Source organism: Lygodium microphyllum, chromosome 29, assembly GCF_053477565.2.
Source record: "Lygodium microphyllum isolate KBCC chromosome 29, Lygodium_microphyllum_v1.1.10, whole genome shotgun sequence".
Lineage (NCBI taxonomy): Eukaryota > Viridiplantae > Streptophyta > Polypodiopsida > Schizaeales > Lygodiaceae > Lygodium > Lygodium microphyllum.
This window is the reverse complement of record NC_141163.1, coordinates 83,373,393-83,393,161: the sequence shown is the minus strand read 5'-3', so window position 1 is coordinate 83,393,161 and position 19,769 is coordinate 83,373,393. Positions and strand designations below refer to the sequence as shown.

The 19,769-nt window shown below is 41.7% G+C and overlaps 1 protein-coding gene across 5 annotated transcripts in view; it reads left to right on the top strand.

Moving 5' to 3' along the window:
* LOC148010853 (Nucleotide-diphospho-sugar transferases superfamily protein) overlaps positions 1 to 16,811 on the top strand; it is an 89,442-nt gene extending 72,631 nt beyond the window's left edge. For 3 of the 5 annotated variants that reach the window (XM_087672174.1, XM_087672175.1, XM_087672172.1), the window contains 10 exons: positions 10,395 to 10,511; positions 10,612 to 10,689; positions 10,781 to 10,843; positions 10,930 to 11,026; positions 11,839 to 11,917; positions 12,023 to 12,231; positions 12,687 to 12,832; positions 12,911 to 13,033; positions 15,705 to 15,780; positions 15,926 to 16,811. In XM_087672174.1, coding sequence (XP_087528300.1) covers positions 10,395 to 10,511; positions 10,612 to 10,689; positions 10,781 to 10,843; positions 10,930 to 11,026; positions 11,839 to 11,917; positions 12,023 to 12,231; positions 12,687 to 12,832; positions 12,911 to 13,033; positions 15,705 to 15,780; positions 15,926 to 16,038 — 1,101 coding nt within the window. In that variant the 3' untranslated portion in view covers positions 16,039 to 16,811. Of the gene's footprint in view, positions 1 to 10,394; positions 10,512 to 10,611; positions 10,690 to 10,780; positions 10,844 to 10,929; positions 11,027 to 11,838; positions 11,918 to 12,022; positions 12,232 to 12,686; positions 12,833 to 12,910; positions 13,034 to 15,315; positions 15,474 to 15,704; positions 15,781 to 15,925 lie in introns of all 5 variants that reach the window. The other 2 variants (XR_015689587.1, XM_087672173.1) reach the window with 2 other exon arrangements.
* Positions 16,812 to 19,769: the final 2,958 nt, after the last annotated feature.

Sequence of the window (19,769 nt, the reverse complement as noted above, 5' to 3'; positions counted from 1 at the left end):
ACATCATTTCGTGGATTTGCCATGATAAATGATGTTGATCAGAGAGCAAAAGAGTAATGTTTGAAGTTGGATCAACCTGGAAATCTTAGAGGCGGCGACTAGTGGGCAGGTGGGCACCAAGAGCAGGGCGCTTAGGATTGGGGCAGATGAAAGAGACTTGAGGCCAGGTGGGTGGCTTTGCTGGAGATAGGCGGCGCTGGGGGCAAAGTGAGGGCGGCACATGCTGATTGGCAACGCCTGTAGTGTCGTGGTGGAGGCCAAGTGGCAGCTCTGCCTAGCAGGGCAGGAGGCGGGTGCAGCAAAGGCACTGCCTGGGGCGGGCGGCGGTGGAGATTGTCCTGGTGCTACTGGTGGTAGACCTAGCATGGCTGATGATGGACGTGATGCAAATGGAAAAAATGGAGCTGCTGGTGGCAGATTGAGCTGGATTGGCTGAGGAGCTCAGGTGGAGATGGTGGCCATAGGGTGAGCGGAGCTGAGGGCGAGCTCTGATACCAAATATAAGAGTAAAAACAGATCCAAGCTCAGTTGAGAGTGGAGTAGGAGTGTGAGAGCATGACACCCAATGCAATAATCTAAGTGTAAGGTGCAAGTACAAAGTACAACCTTGAAACCTTAGAATTGTAAGAGGGTGTTCACACCCGAAGTGTGTGAAATACGATAAGTGCCAAAAACTGTGTAACATAGGCACATAAAATGAAAGGAATAAATCTGGGGTAAAAACCCTTGTATGAAGAGTAAAAGGTGCCCTAGTGTTTTACTGAAGATCATTGACACTCCTCTATGAGCGTAGGCGTGAGTCAAACCCAACAACTCCATCTTCAAAGAAATCTCCTAGCACTGCAAAGGGATTGGGCCTCTGATGTTCGGCACGAGGAGGGAGGTCCATCCGCAAGGTGGGAGGTAGAGCCAGGATACTTGTGATCCCAAGGTGTGATGACTTGACCAACAGCATCGAAAGCTAATTGGGTCGGAGGATTGCGAACACGATGTTGACTGTTATTGTTTGGGGGCTTGTGGATCCTTGGGGCCAATAGGAGCTTGAATAGTAGGCGTATCAAAAGACTTGTCTCGGTGACATGAAGGGGGTTGTGTGATGAGGAGGGATTAGCAGGTACTGTGGGCACACGGTCCTCCTTCGTTTTACCTTTATTCTGTCGAAGATTCTGTCCATCCTTGTGTCTCCAAGCAGATGGAGGAGCCGGTTGCTTGATCTTCAGCAGAGTAGATTGAACAATCTGTTGCTTGGCAGAACGGGAGGTTGCACTTTGATCCTTATCCATGGGCTGATCCACCAATGTATTTTTGCGATCTGGGCATTTTGTTGCAAAGTAATCCAATTGACCATAGGAGAAATAGTGGCCAGCAAAAGTACCCAACTTGAGCAGAAACCAAAGAGGCCTCATACTAGGGCAATCGAGCCGCAACCAGTTAGATCTCTTTCCAGTTGTGTCCCATAGCGCGCGCGCGCACACACACACACACACACACACACACACACACATATATTTGGGTTGCATTCGGACTGGGGCTCACCAACACATGACCCACTACAGCCATAGTATCCTTGAGGAGGGCCCAATAAACCGTCGGGCAATGCTCCGACTTCCACCCACATTGTATATGCCTGCTTGAGCAAACATTGGAAGTTTGTCATGGGATGCCACAAAACAATGTGCACCAACTGTTTCTCAAAGAAGAGGGGCTGCTGGGCAAAATGAAAAACTTGTGCTGAAGAACGGCACACAACCCATAGAAATCACGTGGACCAGCAAAAATCTCTTCCACATAATTGGCCAGAAGAAGAGATATCAGCCATTGATGGATCCCGAGTGAGGACAAGAATCGAGCCGGTGAAGAAGAGAATGACACCTTGCTCATGGAAAGTAGAAAGGAAGCGAAGAACCTTGTGAGTATTCACTTGCGTATGCAAAATATCTTCCTTCGCACAAGTAGGAATAACTTGATGATTGTGCTCAACATACGCCTCCAATAGAGAATTGGCAAACTCAAGCAACTATTCCCAATTTGGTTCTTGTGAATCCTGCAAAAGAGAAGCCACTTGGGCGTAAGAGTCTTGCAGAGAATTGCTCGGGTCGAGGGCTTGAGGGATGGTAGGAAATTGTTCATGAAGATGCTTGTTGCATTTTGAACTTTAGGAGAGATCAAAGCCATCTCATCAGTGCAAGGCACCATCTCTTCTTCCACTTTAGCTTCCTGCAGGTCCATATCTAGACCTGAAGCATTAGGAATCTGATCCACTTGTGCCGCCTTTGAACCATCCATGGAGTCGCAAAGGTTGTCAGTGACTCATGTTATGTCGACTGTGCTGATGATAGCCATTGTAGCAGGCCTACAGAGCCTGCGCCTAGCAGCCATGTGGTGCAGGCAGGAGGTGAAAGACAATTAGAAGGCAGTGAGCATGCAGGCTCCCCAGGGAGGCAGGACGGGCAGGAAACGCCAACCTTGTCTGGTGTGAGGGCAGATAGACCAAGGTGAGACTGGAAGTCCCAGTTGTCCCCCGTTTCTACAAGGCAAACATGATTGGGATAGGGCACTTAGATTCCGCGCAGAGTAGAGTTTTTTGGAGGCTTGCGTAGAGGAGTAGACGAATCAGGGCGGCATTGGACCCAGTGACAGGCCAAACGGGCGGATAAGTTGGCAGTTAGTCTCTGCCCGCTGCTGTGCCGCCCCCCCCCCCCCCCCCCCCCCCCCCCAAACACACACACACACACACACACACACAAAGCCCTAGTTTTCATTCTTCATTAGTTAGAATAGATTTGGGCTATGTGACTATCTGCATCATCGAAAATCATTTACATACTGATTTTCCTTGGTATTCTTATGGATGTCCTCTATTATTGTCTCTATTGGACCCTTTGGTCTCTTAGGTTTTCCTCAAAATCAGCTAGAAATGTTCTATTGTTTTGATGATGTGATGTCTCACCTTGAAACATTTTTTAGTACATATTATAATATAGGGTGGCTAGGTATGATTCATATAATATATTCAGTATGCCAATACACAAGAATTTTGAGGATAAAATACGGTATTTCATACTTTCGTTAAAAAATACATATAAAATTATATGTAGAATCATACATTCTTGAGAGGAAGAGGGAGAGGGAGATGGAGTATGGATGAAAGTGAGAGAGGGAGAGGTAGAGGAAGGGGGGTGTAGATAAAAGTGAGAGATGGAGAGGGATAGGGAGAGAAGAGGAAGAGGGAGTGTGGATGAAAGTGGGAGGGAGGGGAAGAGGGAGAGGGAGAGGGAAAGGGAGTGTAGATGAAGCTTGGAAGTGGAAGGTGGATGAGCTCAAGTGAGGGATATTGAAGAAGATCAAGGCTGAAGAAGATGACGAGATCAATGGGATCAAGGGGAAGAGCCACTTTTTTTAAAAAAAAAGGCACAACAGTGAAAAAGAAAGCAAGCAGGCACGACTTGTACAGATCCCATACGGATTGTACTAGTACCATCATATGGTACGGTACCATACGGAGCGCTCTATATGTGCATGGAATGCAACATTGTAATACTGCTTTGGATCGACTGAACGGACATAATCTCTTGGGAATAAGGCCTCGTGCCTTTAAATGTGCTCGGGTGTGAATACACCCTTAGCACTTGTACTTACACGTATATATCTATCTAAAAACCTAAAGGTACACTCGTCATTGTACCTGAAAACGTGTTCACTCTCTACTATGCTCTCACTCACTCTCTCTGTCTCTCACTGCGTGCAGCGACAGTCTCTGTCTCGAACTCCGTGCCTAATCGGTCCATACAAACTGGTAACAGAGCTGCGGTTGAGGCGTTTGTGCCTCTCGGAGTTCGAACAGGAAAGGCGAGCAGGAGAGTCACCAACGTGACGTGCAAGCAGTGGGTAGCGGCAGAGGACAATCAGTTGTCGAGACTGGACGATTGCTGGAGACCAGGCGACAAGTGCAGAGGCAGTCAATTGGAGCAGGCGTGGACCAAGCGTGCGACGTGCAGCAACTGACGTGCAGCGGATAGGATGTCTCCAGCGGGGCGGGACCAGCGGGCGTTGACGAGCGCGACCAGCGGGCGGCAACTTTGCAGGCGCAACAGGTCAAGGACTTGAACGGTCCATTGACCCTCAATTTTTCTCCCCTTGTTTTTAACAAAAACATTTGATTTTTCTTTTGCCTCCTCCTTTGGGCGTTTGCTCGCGCAAGCACAGTGTGCAAATCTGTGCAAAATTGAGCCAAAAATTTGGGGCTTTTCCCGAGCTTGGGGATCTCAACACAAAATTGGACTATCTAACTCAGAAATTGCAAAGTCGATGCACATTTGCGCGGGAATTTCGGGGCTTTTCACATTTTAGTGAAATTCTTTCAATTTCACTGAAATTAGCGCATGTAGGACTTGAAAAATTTGGGGATTTGTCCAGATTTGGTGCGAGTAAGATGCAACAGTGATATCTGTCTTAGAAATTGCAGGAATTTGTGACATTTTGTCCCCGATATTTGGGGCTTTTAATGTACATGCGCAAATTGGGCTGAAATTTACCCAATTTCTCGACATTGATGCACATTGGGCCCCATGCAATTTGGGGCTTTTGCAGTTTGGGCAAAATTTGTGCAGCATTTTGTCATTTTATGTACATGCAGGTTGAATTCCACGCAATTTGGACATCAACACTTGGTAAAATTTGGGGGTTTTACTGAAATTGCTCTATTTTGGCAAAAATTGGACTGGTCTGTGCATGACAGAGAAAATGCAGATGTGTGATTGATGCTTTGAGCACAAAATTTTGGGGCTTTTGACCGTTCGTGTCAATTTTTTTTGCCTGTGGGTACATGTACAACAGAAATTGCAGCTGAAATTTTTGGGATTCCTCATGTAATGTGATGCACATGCCCTTGGAACATCTGTAATCAGTTGGATAATGCTGCAGCACATGGTTTGGTGCTTCTGAAAATTTAATTACAGATCTGAAATCTGTGCTTTTGCGTGGTCATTTATTGCTGATTGGTACTTGTTTGTACCTTGGTCACTTGGGTGACAGTTTTGGGCTTGCATTTGCTGGTTTTTTGGTCACATTTGGGCTGAAAATCATGGCTAGCAGCAATGATAGGAGTAATTTGATGCACATAAAGAAGCTTGAAGGCCCACATAACTTTGCAGTTTGGCAAAAGCAGTGCTACAATATCCTGCTACAAAAGGAAGCAGGCAAAGCCGATCAAAACCAAAGGAACAAAGCCCGCGGACATGGATTAGGATGATTGGGATGAGATAAATGAGCTTGCACGCTTAACCATAGAGCTATCGATTTCTGATGCCTTGCTCTTCAACATTGAAGGTTTGGATTCTGCATATGCTATATGGACTAGACTGGAAGAACTGTATGCACAAAAGAGTGATGCAAGCAAAGTGTATTGGCTCAAAAAGCTTATGGATTTGCGTATGAAAGAGGGTACAACAATGTCTACTCACTTGAGTGAGTTTAACTCCATTTTCAGCTAGCTGGTTGCCTTGAAGTTCATGATTGATGAGGAATTTAAGGCTACTTTCTTGCTTTGCACTCTACGAGAGAGTTGGGATACATTTAGGGCTGCTATGAGCAATTCTAATGTAATCCTTTTGTATGCTGATGTAGAGAGTACTCTACTTATGGAAGAGATGAATTGGCAGAACAATGCATCCAGTAAGTCTTCCAGTGCTTTGCATACTAGGGACAGATCACAACAAAAGGGCAAATATGATGGCAAGGGACGCAGTAAATCACGTTGCAAAGATGTTGAATGCCATCATTGTGGCAAGAAGAGTCACTTTAAACATGATTGCTACAAATGGAAGAAAGAGAAAGGAAAAGGCAAGAAGATAGATGATAGCAAGGAAGAGAAGAAGAACAGTCAGCCTACGAAGAGCAGTGTAAGAATTGAAGAGGTGAATGTAGTCACTCATGACAGTGACAGTGGGAGTGATGTACTCTTTGTCTCTTCACACTTTGGTGCATATGCTTTACTTGAAGATACAGATGATGACATGCATACTTGGATTTTTGATTCAGGTGCTTCCTTTCATGTCACCCCCATCGTGAGTGGTTTTCTGCCTATACAGGGGGTTGATATTGTGTTGTCCATCTTAGGGACGACTATGCATGTGAGATTGCAGGTATTGGCAGTATGCAGTTACAATTTCAATATGGCTCTGTCTTTACACTTTAGCATGTACAGCATGTATCTCAACTCAAGAAGAGCTTGATTAGCATAGAGCAGCTAGATGATGATGGTTTTCATACCACCTTTGGTGATGGAAAATGGAAGATTTGTAAGGGATCTAGGGTTATCGCCAGAGGTTGCAAGAGTGATACTTTGTATCCACTTCATGTATCTAGTTTGCGTGACCATGTTGTTGCCGTGACCGAGCAACCAAGCGTTTCTTTATGGCATGGCCGGTTAGGACACATGAGTCAAACAGGAATGAAAGTGCTTTCTCGTTTGGGTTACTTGCCTTGTCTTCGTTATGCTGATTTTGAGCATTGTGATAATTGTATTTATGGCAAACATGCACAAATGTCTCACAAAAAGTCTCTTTCTTTGAAATCTTCTCCAATAGAGTTAGTACATTCGGATGTATGTCAAATGCCAGGATTATCTTTAGGGAGAAAGAAATATTTTGTCACCTTTGTCAATGGTGCTACAGAGAAGGTATGGGTTTACCCCATTTGTAGCAAGGATGAAGTACTTGATAAGTTTAAAAAATTCTTTGCATTGACTAAAAATCAGATAGATAAGACACTTAAGTGTCTTCGCTCTGACAATGGTGGGGAATATGTGTCCAAGGCCTTTTAGGCATTTTGTGACAGCAAAGGGATAAAGAGGGAGCTCACTGCCCCTCATAATCCGCCCCAAAATGGAGTTACAGAGCGTATGAATCGGACCATACAGGATAAGGTCCGTACGATGCTGTCTCATGCTGCATTACCCCATGGTTTTTGGGCAGAGGCTGTTATGACATCCGTTCACTTGATTAATCGGTCACCAAATAGGTCTTTGGGGGGGGGGGGGGGGAGTTCCCCAAGAAGCGTGGTCGAGCAAGCCACCTTTATATGCTCATCTGAAAGTGTTTGATTGTGAGGCTTTTGTGCACATTCATAAAGAAAAACGCAGCAAACTTGAGCCAAAGTCGTGTAAATGCATTTTCCTAGGATATGGTAACAAGGGTGAAATGGGGTATAGATTGTGGGATCCCGAGAAAAGGAAAGTAATACGTAGCAATGACGTTATCTTCCGGGAAGATCGCATGCACAAACAGCCCGAAAAGACCGAGGAGGTCCGCAGGGTTGTATTCTGGGAAGAAATATATTTTGGACAGCAAAATGTGCCCGCCGTACAGCAGTAAATACTTGCTGTAATGAACTTGTAATTGCAGGAAATGATCAGCCAGCTATTGTCCATGAAAATGAGCCATTACATGTGTAGGAACAGCTAGGACAGCAAGCTGTTAATGTTGATTTGCAGGTTGAAATGCCAGGACAGCATGCTGAAAATGGAAAGTGGTAGGAACAACCAACAAACAATGACCATTGGGTTAGGATATCGTCTAGGGCTACTAGACAACCTGACAGATTTGTTCCTGGTGCAATTAATGTGGCTGATTATGTCATGTTGATAGACTGTGATGAACCGTCTTGCTTCAAGGAAGCAATGGACAGACAGGACAACAAGAAATGGTATAAAGCCATGTTGTCAGAGATGGAATCACTTGAAAAAAATGGCACTTGGGACTTGGTGCAATTGCCTAAAGGGCAGAAAACCCTTCCATGCAAATGTGTTTACGAGATGGTCACTTCTGGTTCCTCACCAAAGTACAAAGCACGATTGGTTGCAAAGGGGTATAAGCAGAAGCATGGAATTGACTTTGATGAGATTTTTTCTCCTATAGTCAAGATGACTACATTGAGAATCTTTTTGGGCTTGATTGCAGTTGAGGATATGGAGCTCATACAGATGGATGTAAAGACTGCGTTTTTACATGGTGATCTGCATGAAGATATATATATGCAGCAGCCTGAAGGGTTTGTTGAACAAGGGAAAGAAAAATTGGTATGTAAACTCAAAAGGAGTTTGTATGGGCTGAAACAAGGACCAAGAGAATGGTATCATATGTTTTTTACATTCATGCAGTCCCAAGGCTTTCATAGAAGTCAAGTGGATCACTGCTTGTACACCAAGAAGGCAGTAGATGGCAGCTTGATTATTTTGTATGTTGATGACATGTTGATTGCTAGCAGGGATACTCATGCCTTGGATTCATTGAAGCAAAGTCTTCATGGCAGCTTTGACATGAAGGATCTTGGTGATGCAAATCACATACTTGGCATGCAAATACTCAGAGATAGATCGAAAGGCTTACTCTATCTATCTCAGCAGGAGTATATATCCAAAGTTTTGCAGCGTTTCAATATGCAGGGGGGGAGAACAATTGGGGTTCCATTGCCTCCATATGTGAAACTTAGTGCAGAGGACAACCCTACATCTAATGATGAGAAGGTTGAAATGTCCAAGATACCGTATGCTTCAGTTGTTGGCAGTTTGATGTATGCTATGGTTGCTACACGTCCTGACATTGCCTTTGCAGTGGGAGTGGTTAGTAGATACATGGCAACCCTTGGCAAGAAGCATTGGGATGCAGTGAAAGGTATTATGAGATATCTCAAAGGCACAAAGGAGTTGTGCATCTGCTTTGGAAAGCTGAAGGCATTTGTTGTTGGCTTTATGGATGTAGACTATGCTGGTCATGCGGACTGCAGGAAGTTCACTTCTGGGTACATGTTTACTTTCACAGGAGGAGCAGTCTCTTGGATCTCCAGGCTACAAAAGTGTGTTACATTGTCTACTACAGAGGCAGAGTATGTGGCTGTCACTAAGGCATGCAAGGAGGCTTTATGGCTTTCACGTCTGGTGGGAGAGCTTGGCATCATAGAGTTACCTATTCTCCATTGTGATAGTTAGAGTACTATCATGCTAGCAGGGAATCCTGTTTTTCATGCAAAGACAAAGCACACATAGGTGAAGTACTACTTCATTAGAGATGTACTTGATAGCAAAAGCATTGAGCTTGTCAAAGTGCATACAGATGATAACCCTGCAGACCTTCTCACGCAGGGTCTTCCAGCTGAGCGGTTTGCTCATTGTCGACAGATGATGGGAGTTGGATTTGTACATACCTAGACTTAGCTGATTTTTTTCTCCTCTTAAGGCACATTGCCTTTAGGTGGGAGGTTGTTGGGAATAAAGGCCTCGTGCCTTTTAAATATGCTCTGGTGTGAACACACCCTTAGCACTTGTACTTACATATATATATCTATCTAAAAACCTAAAGGTACACTCGTCATTGTACTTGAAAACGTGTTCACTCTCTACTCTGCTCTCACTCACTTTCTCTGTCTCTCACTGTGCGCAGCGACAGTCTCTGTCTCGATCTCCGTGCCTAATTGGTCCCTACATAATCTCTACCTTGAGACATTGCTTGATAGATCCACAGCCAGAATTGCCAAGCATGCGTGTTATGAGAATGTGAATATTAGTACCACAATTGTCTTGAAGATTTCTTACTGTTTTAGTTGTGGTTTGCAGGTTCTTTTGAACAGGATTGAAATCAGTAGACTAAGAACATATGATCTCATAGTTCACTTATTCTGATCTCACTTCTGTTCAAACAAAACCTGCAGTCTACCATGAAATCATTGAAGTCAGACTACTTAAACATAATTTTATATTCACATTCTTGATTGCAAATTTGTGATTTGCCCCTGTGCTAGTGAAACACCTGATAATATCAAATTCTTAAGAAATTGACTTGCTTGTTAAACAAATCTTGAATAGTTACAAGCCCCAAGGTGGGAGAAGCGAAGAAACTTGCAAATGAGGTGCAGCTGCTTGATTGAGAAAGTTGTTTTCAACACATGCTTCATCCAAGATACCAGCTGAGAAGGTGCTAATCCTAAGAGGGAAAGACGGACAATTAAGCCCAAAGTTTGGGCGTGGGGGAGAAGGCTGGGGTGAGGTTATGAGCCAAGCCGGAGATGAGCAAGGGGGAAGAAGGAAGTTGTGATGGTATTATGAAATAGATGAGAGGTGGTTCGAGCAAGTGGAGAAGGGGCAGGCTATGGTGGTGGAGAGGTAACAGTCAGCAGCGATAGTTATGCTTGTTTGACATTTTCTACACTTTCCTAAACAGAAATGTTCTCCAATGGCATTCTAGCTACATTGCCACGTTCTCCAGTGGCATTCTGGCTACATTGCCAAGTAGTAACCAACATATTTATGGTGTCCCATTAAACATAAATGCTGCTAGCTGTAGATGGAAAGGAAAAATAATGTTTCGTTTGTTGGCACTGAAGCAAGATGTGTCTGATAGGCAGGTATTGATGCAATGCATAAAGAGACCAAGTATGCACTGTTTTTAGATGATGATGTTCGGCTTCATCCTGGCACAATAGGAGCCCTTGTTGCAAGCATGGAGGAAAACCCCCAGGTTGTCTTTAGAATTTATTCTCTTTTATGAAGCTATGTGCGGGCCTTTAATCTTCTACTCTAGTAAATAAAAAATCTTTACTAACTTGTTAAGATTGTAGATCTTCGTTTTGACAGGATATCCCTTTGACATACCGTCAGGAAGCATAGGCAGCTATTGTATGTATGAATACCACATGGTACTTTTTGATCTGCTTAGTGGTGGTTTAGTTGGTTTATCCCTAAGGGGTTTGACGATTTTCATTGATGGATGGTTTTTGGCTTTTCCAGCCCTGCTCAATGGGTTTTGCCACTGGTGGAAGGACTTTTTTCCTATGGGGAGGATGTATGATGGTAACACATACAGAAGTACAAACATGTGAAGTGCTTAAAAATGGAGGAACTGAATGTCATCAAATGACTGGTCTGACTGGTTGTAGATGCATGCGGATGATTTTCGAAGTGATCGGTATAGTATGGTGACTGGACTCAGAAATGGTGGCTATTCTGATGACATGACCCTTGCTGCAGTGGCAGGTATATTACTTTTACCTTTCTCAGATAATTTGGTAAGATCCCTCTTATTTAAAGCAAATGGAAAGGTCTGTTGGTCAAACAAGTAGGGAGAGAGAAGAGGTTGAGCCTGAGAGTATAGGATCATGCGAGGTATTGTGCTGACAAGGCACACAGGGAGAAACAAGGGATCACTGTCAAGAAGAGAGCAATAACAGGCACTTTCAGCTTTCTGGGGTTTAGAAAGATGCAAATGTGCAGACTGGCGGTCATTGATGAGGATGACTTTGAGTAACTTCCTAATTCATGATGCCAGTTGGGCCTTGGCTACTGTTGTCTGAGAAATGCCCATATTGAGTGTCAATTCCAGGTAAGCTCCCATTAAGGGAACACCTCATACAGGTCTGCCACCTACACGTGTCAGGTGGTCAGATCACTGAGTGGTACAGTGTCCTAATCAGCTTCACCCTGATGTGGGAAACAATTGAAGGAAGCAAGCGATCAAAGCTTCTTTAATCAGTTCTACAGAAGCTGAAATCAGATCAATTTTCTCAAGAATGATTCCACATTTCTGGCAGAGTAAATGTTGGTGCAGAGGAAATCCATCCGTAATATTGGAGTATTATCTGGGGGAATGCCCTGTTCAAATCTTGGTTTTGCAAGGTCCTTAATTTTGCAGCTTAGGTGCAGACTCAATTTTGGTTGCAAGTTGACTAACTGCACTGCAATGTTTCTCTTATTCAAGAGCTTGTAGATATACCTTTATTGTGCTCTCCTTTGTTACATCCTTGAAGCTTGCAAGATGAGTGATTAAAGTTTCTTAATTTCTGCATCAGGAGCCAATAAAAGAATTATCAGCTCACCTCCTGTGGCGATTTTCTTTCATCCTCTTGCAAGACATGTCTCTTTTGCTCAGTAAGAAGCTTACCTAGGTGCTCTATTTTTCTTAATGCTTAAGCTTGCCTAATAAATGCTATTAGAGAAATTGCTCAACAGTTTGTTTTATATGTGTGGTTGCAGCTATTGGAACTACTTACGAAAACAAACCTTTGTCCTAGAGTCCTACAATACAAACGTGAACTGGTGGATGAACCGAGCTCTTTTCAGCTCACATTGTTGGCTATCTTGGAGCTTTGTTATGCCCTTTTTAATGGCTGCAGTACAGTTGTTGGCTTTCGTCAGATATCTATTCGGCAGCCCATTCCTTGGCAAGGATCCAAACACAATTGGTTTGTACAACTTTTCATTGTTTCTGAATGTTGTCCAGTTTTAGTTTCTGAGAAATCCCTGCCCTCGGATACTAGAATCAAATAAAAACTTAGGAAGCAAATCCTGGTTCGGAACAGTTTATTTTTTTTGAAAGAGTGGCAATTCGAGAATGGAAATAGCCCTCTGAAATGGAAGGATGCATCAGTGACTTTCATGGGGATCTGTCACGGTTCAGAAAGGTGGCTAAATGCTATTAATTAAATTGCCCGTGTACAAAGTCCAGCAGTGCCCTCAAAATCTCTTCACAGTTATAGAAATTCTGGATCTGGACAGAAATCATAAATCTCTTAAAGTCATCTGCATGGTCTTTTGTTTGTGCCCTAAAGCATGATCATTGCTTAAAAACATAGGAATTTTGTTGAGAGTGTCAGAACTTTTTCTCTGATAGTTAATTCAGTGCTGGTACCACTTGCAGGTGCTGTACTTTCATGTGGCCTACTTCTTTGCTCTTTTATTGAACTTCTCTCTCTTTGGAATTTATCACGTGTGGAGATAGACTTGTGCAACGCTTTGTCTCCAGAGCAAGAGCCTGTTTCGATTTATTCATACAATTGGTTCCTAGTAAGTGATTATGATTATACACTTTTAAATGAGTCTCACAGATTTGTCTGAAATCACCTGAGATGCATCCAATTGCAGATTTTCTGGGCTCTTATCATCGACAACTTCTTATACCCTATATCAGCCATTTATTCCTTTTGGACTCAGTCAATTGATTGGGCTGGTGTACGTTACCACCTACATAATGGTAAAATCCACAAGGTAAATATCAGATACTTTATTCTCCTACATACGATATTACTGGCACCTTTGCTGTTATGGTGTTACCTGCTGTTTTTCCAAGCTAATACAGAAAAGGTCAATAACCTGCAAGACACTGGAATTGCTCAAGGCTCAAGCACATTCTCAGGCTCATTAGTCTAATTTTGAGGTGTGCTCATTCATTTTTGAAGCACCTTGATGCTCTCGAATGCTGGTGGTTGTTCAATTAGTTGGGCTTCTCAGTGGAACTCTTTGATGAATGTGCTGCAACAAGATATTTTAGTTAGGAAAAAATTAGGTCTTTGTGAACTCCTTGATGCAATATTTTATTACTGATAGCTATCTGCAAGGGTATCAAATGCAACTCAGGAAGATCCATGTACTGGCAAGATGGTCTCTGAGAGTGTAGTACTATGTCTCCATCTTTTTGTGGCTTACCTGCAAACCTTTTGTCACTAGTTCGTAATAAGTCTAAATGCATGTCAGAAAAAATCGCACATAAAATAAGGTCGACATACATATTCATGATCCAGCATATCTCTGAGGTGTAAATTTCTCTTTCAGTCATTGCCAAGTAGTGATGGTTGAATGACAGGTGCAGAGTCCATGCTAAAGCAATCTATACCACCTGGCAAATGAGTGCAACCACTTAATATGCTTCATTGTTTGGTAGTTTTTACCAGACCACAAAAAGTATTTGTAGGTTTTTCTTGGCTTGAAAACTGCTACTTTTTCTGATGGCCAACTTCTTCAGTCTAAACTATCTATCCTCCAGACATTGAATATTACTGCCTAGACCTATAGAATTTCACACTATATAATATGAAAATTTTTGTCAAGAAGGTGGAAAGCACCTCAGGACACGATTAATATAGGTTGGCAGAAGCATCAACATGCACTTCAGTCCAACTGAAAGAAAGCATTCCTTGTCACTTGCATGTTCTAGTTTGGGGCCGTAGTGTTTTCAATCAAGTGTAGCTTGGGTAGCAGGAACTGGGGTGGTCAAGAGGTGGATAATGGGGACTCAAAACACGTCTGTTGCCAACTTTTGGTGTGAGATAGCTACTCATTAAAGAGGTCAAATTTGGGGCACCAACGTTTGCTGTTAAGTTTTAGTGTGTACCCTTTAGGATAGACATAATGCTATTGGCATTGCCAAGTTATGCATATCGGTCTGGACATAGATATGCAAGTCCAATAGGTACTTTGGGAAGGATACCTTTTTATGTCTTAGTTTTTATGTTCCATCGAGAGGTTGAAATCACTAAGTATACTTTAGTGACAATAGGTACTTTGGGAAGGATGTCTTTTTATGGTTTAGTTTTAACTTCTTATGTTCCTTCCAGTGGATGAAGTCACTAATAAGAGCTGCTCTTGAGGGATGGCATGCCATCAGGGATTCCAGGGAGTAGCCAACAAGATGGTGTATATCTCACTGGGGCTTTATGGATAAGTATTCTTCAGATTAAGGGATCCAAAAGAAAGAGTGGAAGAGCCTTGAAGGAACTGCCTCATTGTTTCTGCCTGATGCCTTGGTCCCATACTCCAGATCCTGAAATAACCAAGTCCAGTGAGTTACCTCTTGGTTTACCCCTCTCCATGTTGAGGCTTCTCTCAAAGAATTAGACCTGATTTTTTGACTCGACTAAGCGAGCGAGAGGTAGGGTATGTGGAAGAGATCATTGGAATTCGTTAGGGAGTTTGCACAGAAAGTTGTCCCATTGTCAGAATGATTATAAATCTCAATAGAGGTATGATGTTAGTTGTGTAGAATCTCCAATTTCCTTGGGCTGGCTGCCACACCATGGTCGGCAGGGTGAGTGTACCATCGGGTTCAGAGGGTTGATGGGTGTGATATGTGGTGCAGGTAATGTGCCAGTTGCAGAGGTGTTGTGCCAATTGGACCTGTTCACCTAGCTGTGTAGTGTGCCCAATAGCACATTGGCTGATTGTAAGAAATTGAGCAGTTGCCAGACAGTTTGACCTTTAAAGGCTATAAAGCCAAGCCCAATCATTGTACTTATCATTGCTGGGTTCGTGCATGTGCTTCTCTGTGTTGCACTTATGACTTTCGGATCACAACCTTTCAGCATCTTGAGTTGTGTTCTTATTGAAGAATAATGAAGTTCAAAGTGATGCATTATCTTCCTGAAAGTGTTCTTTAGAGTCTAGAATCCTTCAGCTCAAATCAGCACAGGATGATCTGTGATTATCTGACACAAATTTCATGAAATTGGAAGCTCCCTCAATGTGATTTTCTAACTGATCCAAAAATGTTGCAGAGCTTTTGGAGCACTTCAATGTGGCAAGTAGTCATGGATTTTTTAGATTCTTTACCAGCTGACCATGCATGAGCTTTGCTCAGGGTCAGCAATGCAGCAATACACAGATCATCACCTTTTAGCCGTATTTCAGTGATTCTATTAGCAATTGAAAATTTGTGAGTTTCAACCGTTTGCATGACCCATTTTTCATTTTTGAGCATTTCATGACATCATAAATCATTGTTCTGTGATTTGAGCAAACTTATTAACCTTCACAATTGTACATTACTATACCACATCTACACAATTTTCTGGCTTTTGACCCTCTATTTTCCTTTCGTCTTCTGTTTAAGATGAGTGCTGTTATTTTAGGTTCTATGAATGTTACAGTACTTTTGGTTCTGCAGATTGAGCGAAAGGCATGCGTTAGGAAAAACGATTTTCAAGCTTTGATCAGAACTTCACACATCAGTAGATCACGGGGTAAGCTAGTGCTTATGGTGTTCTCTAAGTCCACCATCTGTGTGTGATGATGGACCTCATTGCAAAATGGTGTTGCACAGAAATATATTCATTATCATCTATCGTCTGTTTGATGCTATTCGTCTTTACCGTTGGCTGTGAACAGAGTCAGCTGTGCGCAGGAGAGGCAGAGAGAAGATGAGAACAATGAAAGATGCCTGCAAAGAAAATGAAACAAAAACAAATTGCCTTTCTGACATCTTCAAGATGATATTCTAGTGATGGAACAAGAACAGTCTAGCACCAGAGGCAGTGCTTCATGGGCACAGCCAGATTCTTTTCTCCACCATTTTTTTGGGCACTTCACATTTTTGCTACACAGTCGATGGCTCCATTGAAAGCCATTCCGAAGCTTTGTCATTCTTTTGGTTTCTGACAGAGATTGCTCCTGATCTTGATCATTTATTGAAATCACCCATTGGTATATTCCTGGGCTTGACTCCCCAGATGATGTAGACAACATTCCCCAAGTTAGGTGTCTGTTCTGTTGTGTCAAGTAACAGTCATCACAAGAGCTTTGGTGATGGAGACAGGGTGTGTGCTGATATGCAATTATGTTTCTCTCAATTATGCTGATTTTTGGCATGTGCTAGAGTGAGCTTACTGACTCAATTGTGACGGGGAAGTGAAAGGAGGAAATTTTACTTAAAAAACAAGCACAAGCTACAGTGAGGCAAAATGATGTTATTGCTAGAGGAGATGGGTTATTAAGGACCTTGCACATAATTTTTTCTTTTTGGAGCTTGATTGTAATGGGACCCTCCTCAGTGACCTTGGTGACCCTACCAAAGACTAATGGAGTGTCCAATGGAAAAGAGCTTGAACTTACATGAGTGTATAGATATTCTACCAAGTGATGCAGCTAGTGATACTAGAATCCACAACTTGACTAGTACGAGCCCAATTGTCCAGTGCTAGGTCATCACGTTGGGATCGTAGTAATATTGTTGAACTTTGCATATCAATTCAATGAAGTAATAATTGTACTTGTTCGAAAATGCAAGAACAATGATGGATGTCAATTTTCTTTTGTTGGTTTTTTTTTTGGCCACTATACAATGTGTACTAAGTATAGATAAGGTACAATATGAAAGATAGTGGTTTACTAATTGATTGTAGTTGTAAATAGATGTAACTAACCAAATACAATAAATGATGAGACGATGGTTATGTGAGGATCATAAAGATAACTGATGTATTAAATATAGTCATTTAGATTCATCTAACCAAATGGTCCATTCTCAATGTTTGAATGTGTTGAGCTTGCTATCTCAATATTTTTCCTTTGGCTCAATTGTATTTTTGTAACTTCAAGTTGCCTTTGAAATATTTGAAGCTTCTCTATATACGGCTTTGTAAAGATATTAGCTACTTGGTTTTGTGTATTGATATTTATCAAGTCTATCTTACTTGTAACTCTCTCAAAATGGTATTGCATCTCAATGTGTTTCGTCTTGGTATGAAACATGATTTCTATTCTTAATCAATTGTTTGTTGCTCATGTTGTCAAAATGAATGACAATTGAATCATCTACTTGCATATCTAGAATACTCAATTATTTTTGTAGCCATATCATCTCATACTATTATGAGAGTATCTCTCTATTTGATCTTTATGCTTGATGAAATAATTGTTGATTGTCTTTTGCTACTCCCAACTAATCGTCACACTATCAAAGGGAAAACATGATTTGACTAGATTTTCTATTAAATATGTTATGAGTGCAATTTGCATTTGTGTATTCAAACACGTGTATATTTGCAGTTATTTCATGAAAAAGTCCATAATGTAAGGTGGACTCTTTATAGTTGAATAAACATCTAATTGCATTTAAAATGAGACTTTTAGTTATTTGTATAAATTGACTTACAAGTCTAATAGTATAGCTTAAGTCTTGTTTTGTAATAGGTATATTAATTGTGAGAAAACATGAATCTTGAGTATGATTGTAGCTATGGAAGTTGGAAAGTGGTGATTAGAATCATTGCAACATGGACAAGGGACATTAATTGTTGTTTGAGTAAATTAGGTTCCAAGATTAAATGCTTAGACTCATAAACACAATCTCAAGTAGGACGTGACAATGCTAATGTAGTATAAAATACGATAGTATTTCATTGGAAGGTGAATTAAGTACATGCTTTTATAGCCTTTTCAGCTTCTCTACTCTTCTCATTGTGCTTATGGGATTCACGATGTCTCCCCTTAGAGCTTTTAGAGTATACATTCTATAAAGTCTCTTATGGGCAGCTTCTTTTAGGCATACATCTAGCCTCTATGGGCGTACATGCAAGCATCATTTGCTATTCTCAGCACCTCTCCTCAAATGATGAGTCTTTGCTCTTGCTAGCTTTTGTCTCTTCCCTTACATGATGATATGGCTCGGGAGACTAGCTCTTTGGTAACCTAGTTAAGTTAAGGCTTGAAACTTTACATTTTTTGGTAGGGTTTTTATAATATTCACTATGGAAAACAAGATCCACTAAGGGAGATCCACTACGAGCAAGATACAATGAAAATTTCTTTAGAATAATCAGTCAGAGTTTTTGATAGTAGCAGAATCATCTTTTTCTTTTTCTCCTTCATTTGACTTCTTTTGGTGATATCCTTGATCTTATTGGTCTTTGTTTTATACTTTATTTTTTTTTCTTCATTATCTTGTTCTCTAGTTTTCTTTGTGAGGTCCTTTTGATCTTCTTTCTGAATGAGTTTGAGACGGATGTAAACATGTACACTGATGTAGCATGACATGACATAAACCTTGGGATACATAGATTTGGAGCTTTGGATCATTGGTGGCTATATGATGATGTTCATTGAAATGGCTTATCATTATATTGACATTGGATTTTCTTAATATTTGTGCATAAAATATATTTCTTTTAAAGGCACAGGAAGGTCTTACCATTGAGCAAATGCTCAAGGCAGTGTCTAGTCCCTTACAATGAGGCTTACAAGGGGTTTTATCAAATTGACATTTCCACATTAAAATATTGCAGAGAATGAATTTAAATAGCTAAGATAATACGAGAAAGTGAGTTGCTCTTGAGTGTCCCAAGAACATAAGTAGTGCTAAATAACACCAGTGGAGTGCGAATAGACACTTTCTTGAAGAGCCTGATGTTGATTCTTGATTTTCTTATGTTGAGTTGGAGTCTTCCAAATCTTCTTCTTGAGTTTTGACTTGCTAGAAACTTTAGATTTGAGTGGCAATAGCCTTGTTCAAGTAGCAGAAGTGAGAGAATGATGTGGAAAAATTAGCTTGAAGTGAATGGCTATGGATGCTTAGTCTCCTCTTGGATCTTTTTTTTGATGACCTGAAGGAAAAATCTTGTTGGGAACTAAGTGCTTGGTGAGATCAGAGTAGCAGCCACTTGGTTTATGTGGCAAGAGTGAGGACTTGAAGAAAAGATGAGCTTGATGTTGAAATGGCTATGGGTTCTTGCATTAGGTTTTCCATAGGCACATGATAATTCTATTGTAGTAGCTCGATGCGTGGACCATTCAACGAGATATTTGATGATAAGGTGGCCCATATCATGAGCTTGAATTGTTCTAAACTCGCAAGCAAAATGGATTGTGTAGGCGACGACAACACTACGACCAGTATTGACATATGCAAAGACATCGACTTGAAATTTTTCCACTGCTGGTCAATAGTAAATGTGAAGAGTTTTTGCTATGGAAAGTGGCGCCTAAACGTCAGAGAGATATCTCCAAAAGAAACCTTGAAGAGATACTACTTAGAATGAGAGATTTGGAGGCTCCAGTGCTGATGGGGGGCAGGCTAGCTATGGCTACCAAACATGGAACTTGTGATTTGAGTGGAAGATGAACTCATGTGCTTGATCTGAGTTGGGCAGAGGTTGTGAGAGACTAAGAGGGTAGTGAGAGGAGTTATATCATGCCCACCATGGCTCTAATACCATGTGAGAAAACATGGATCTTG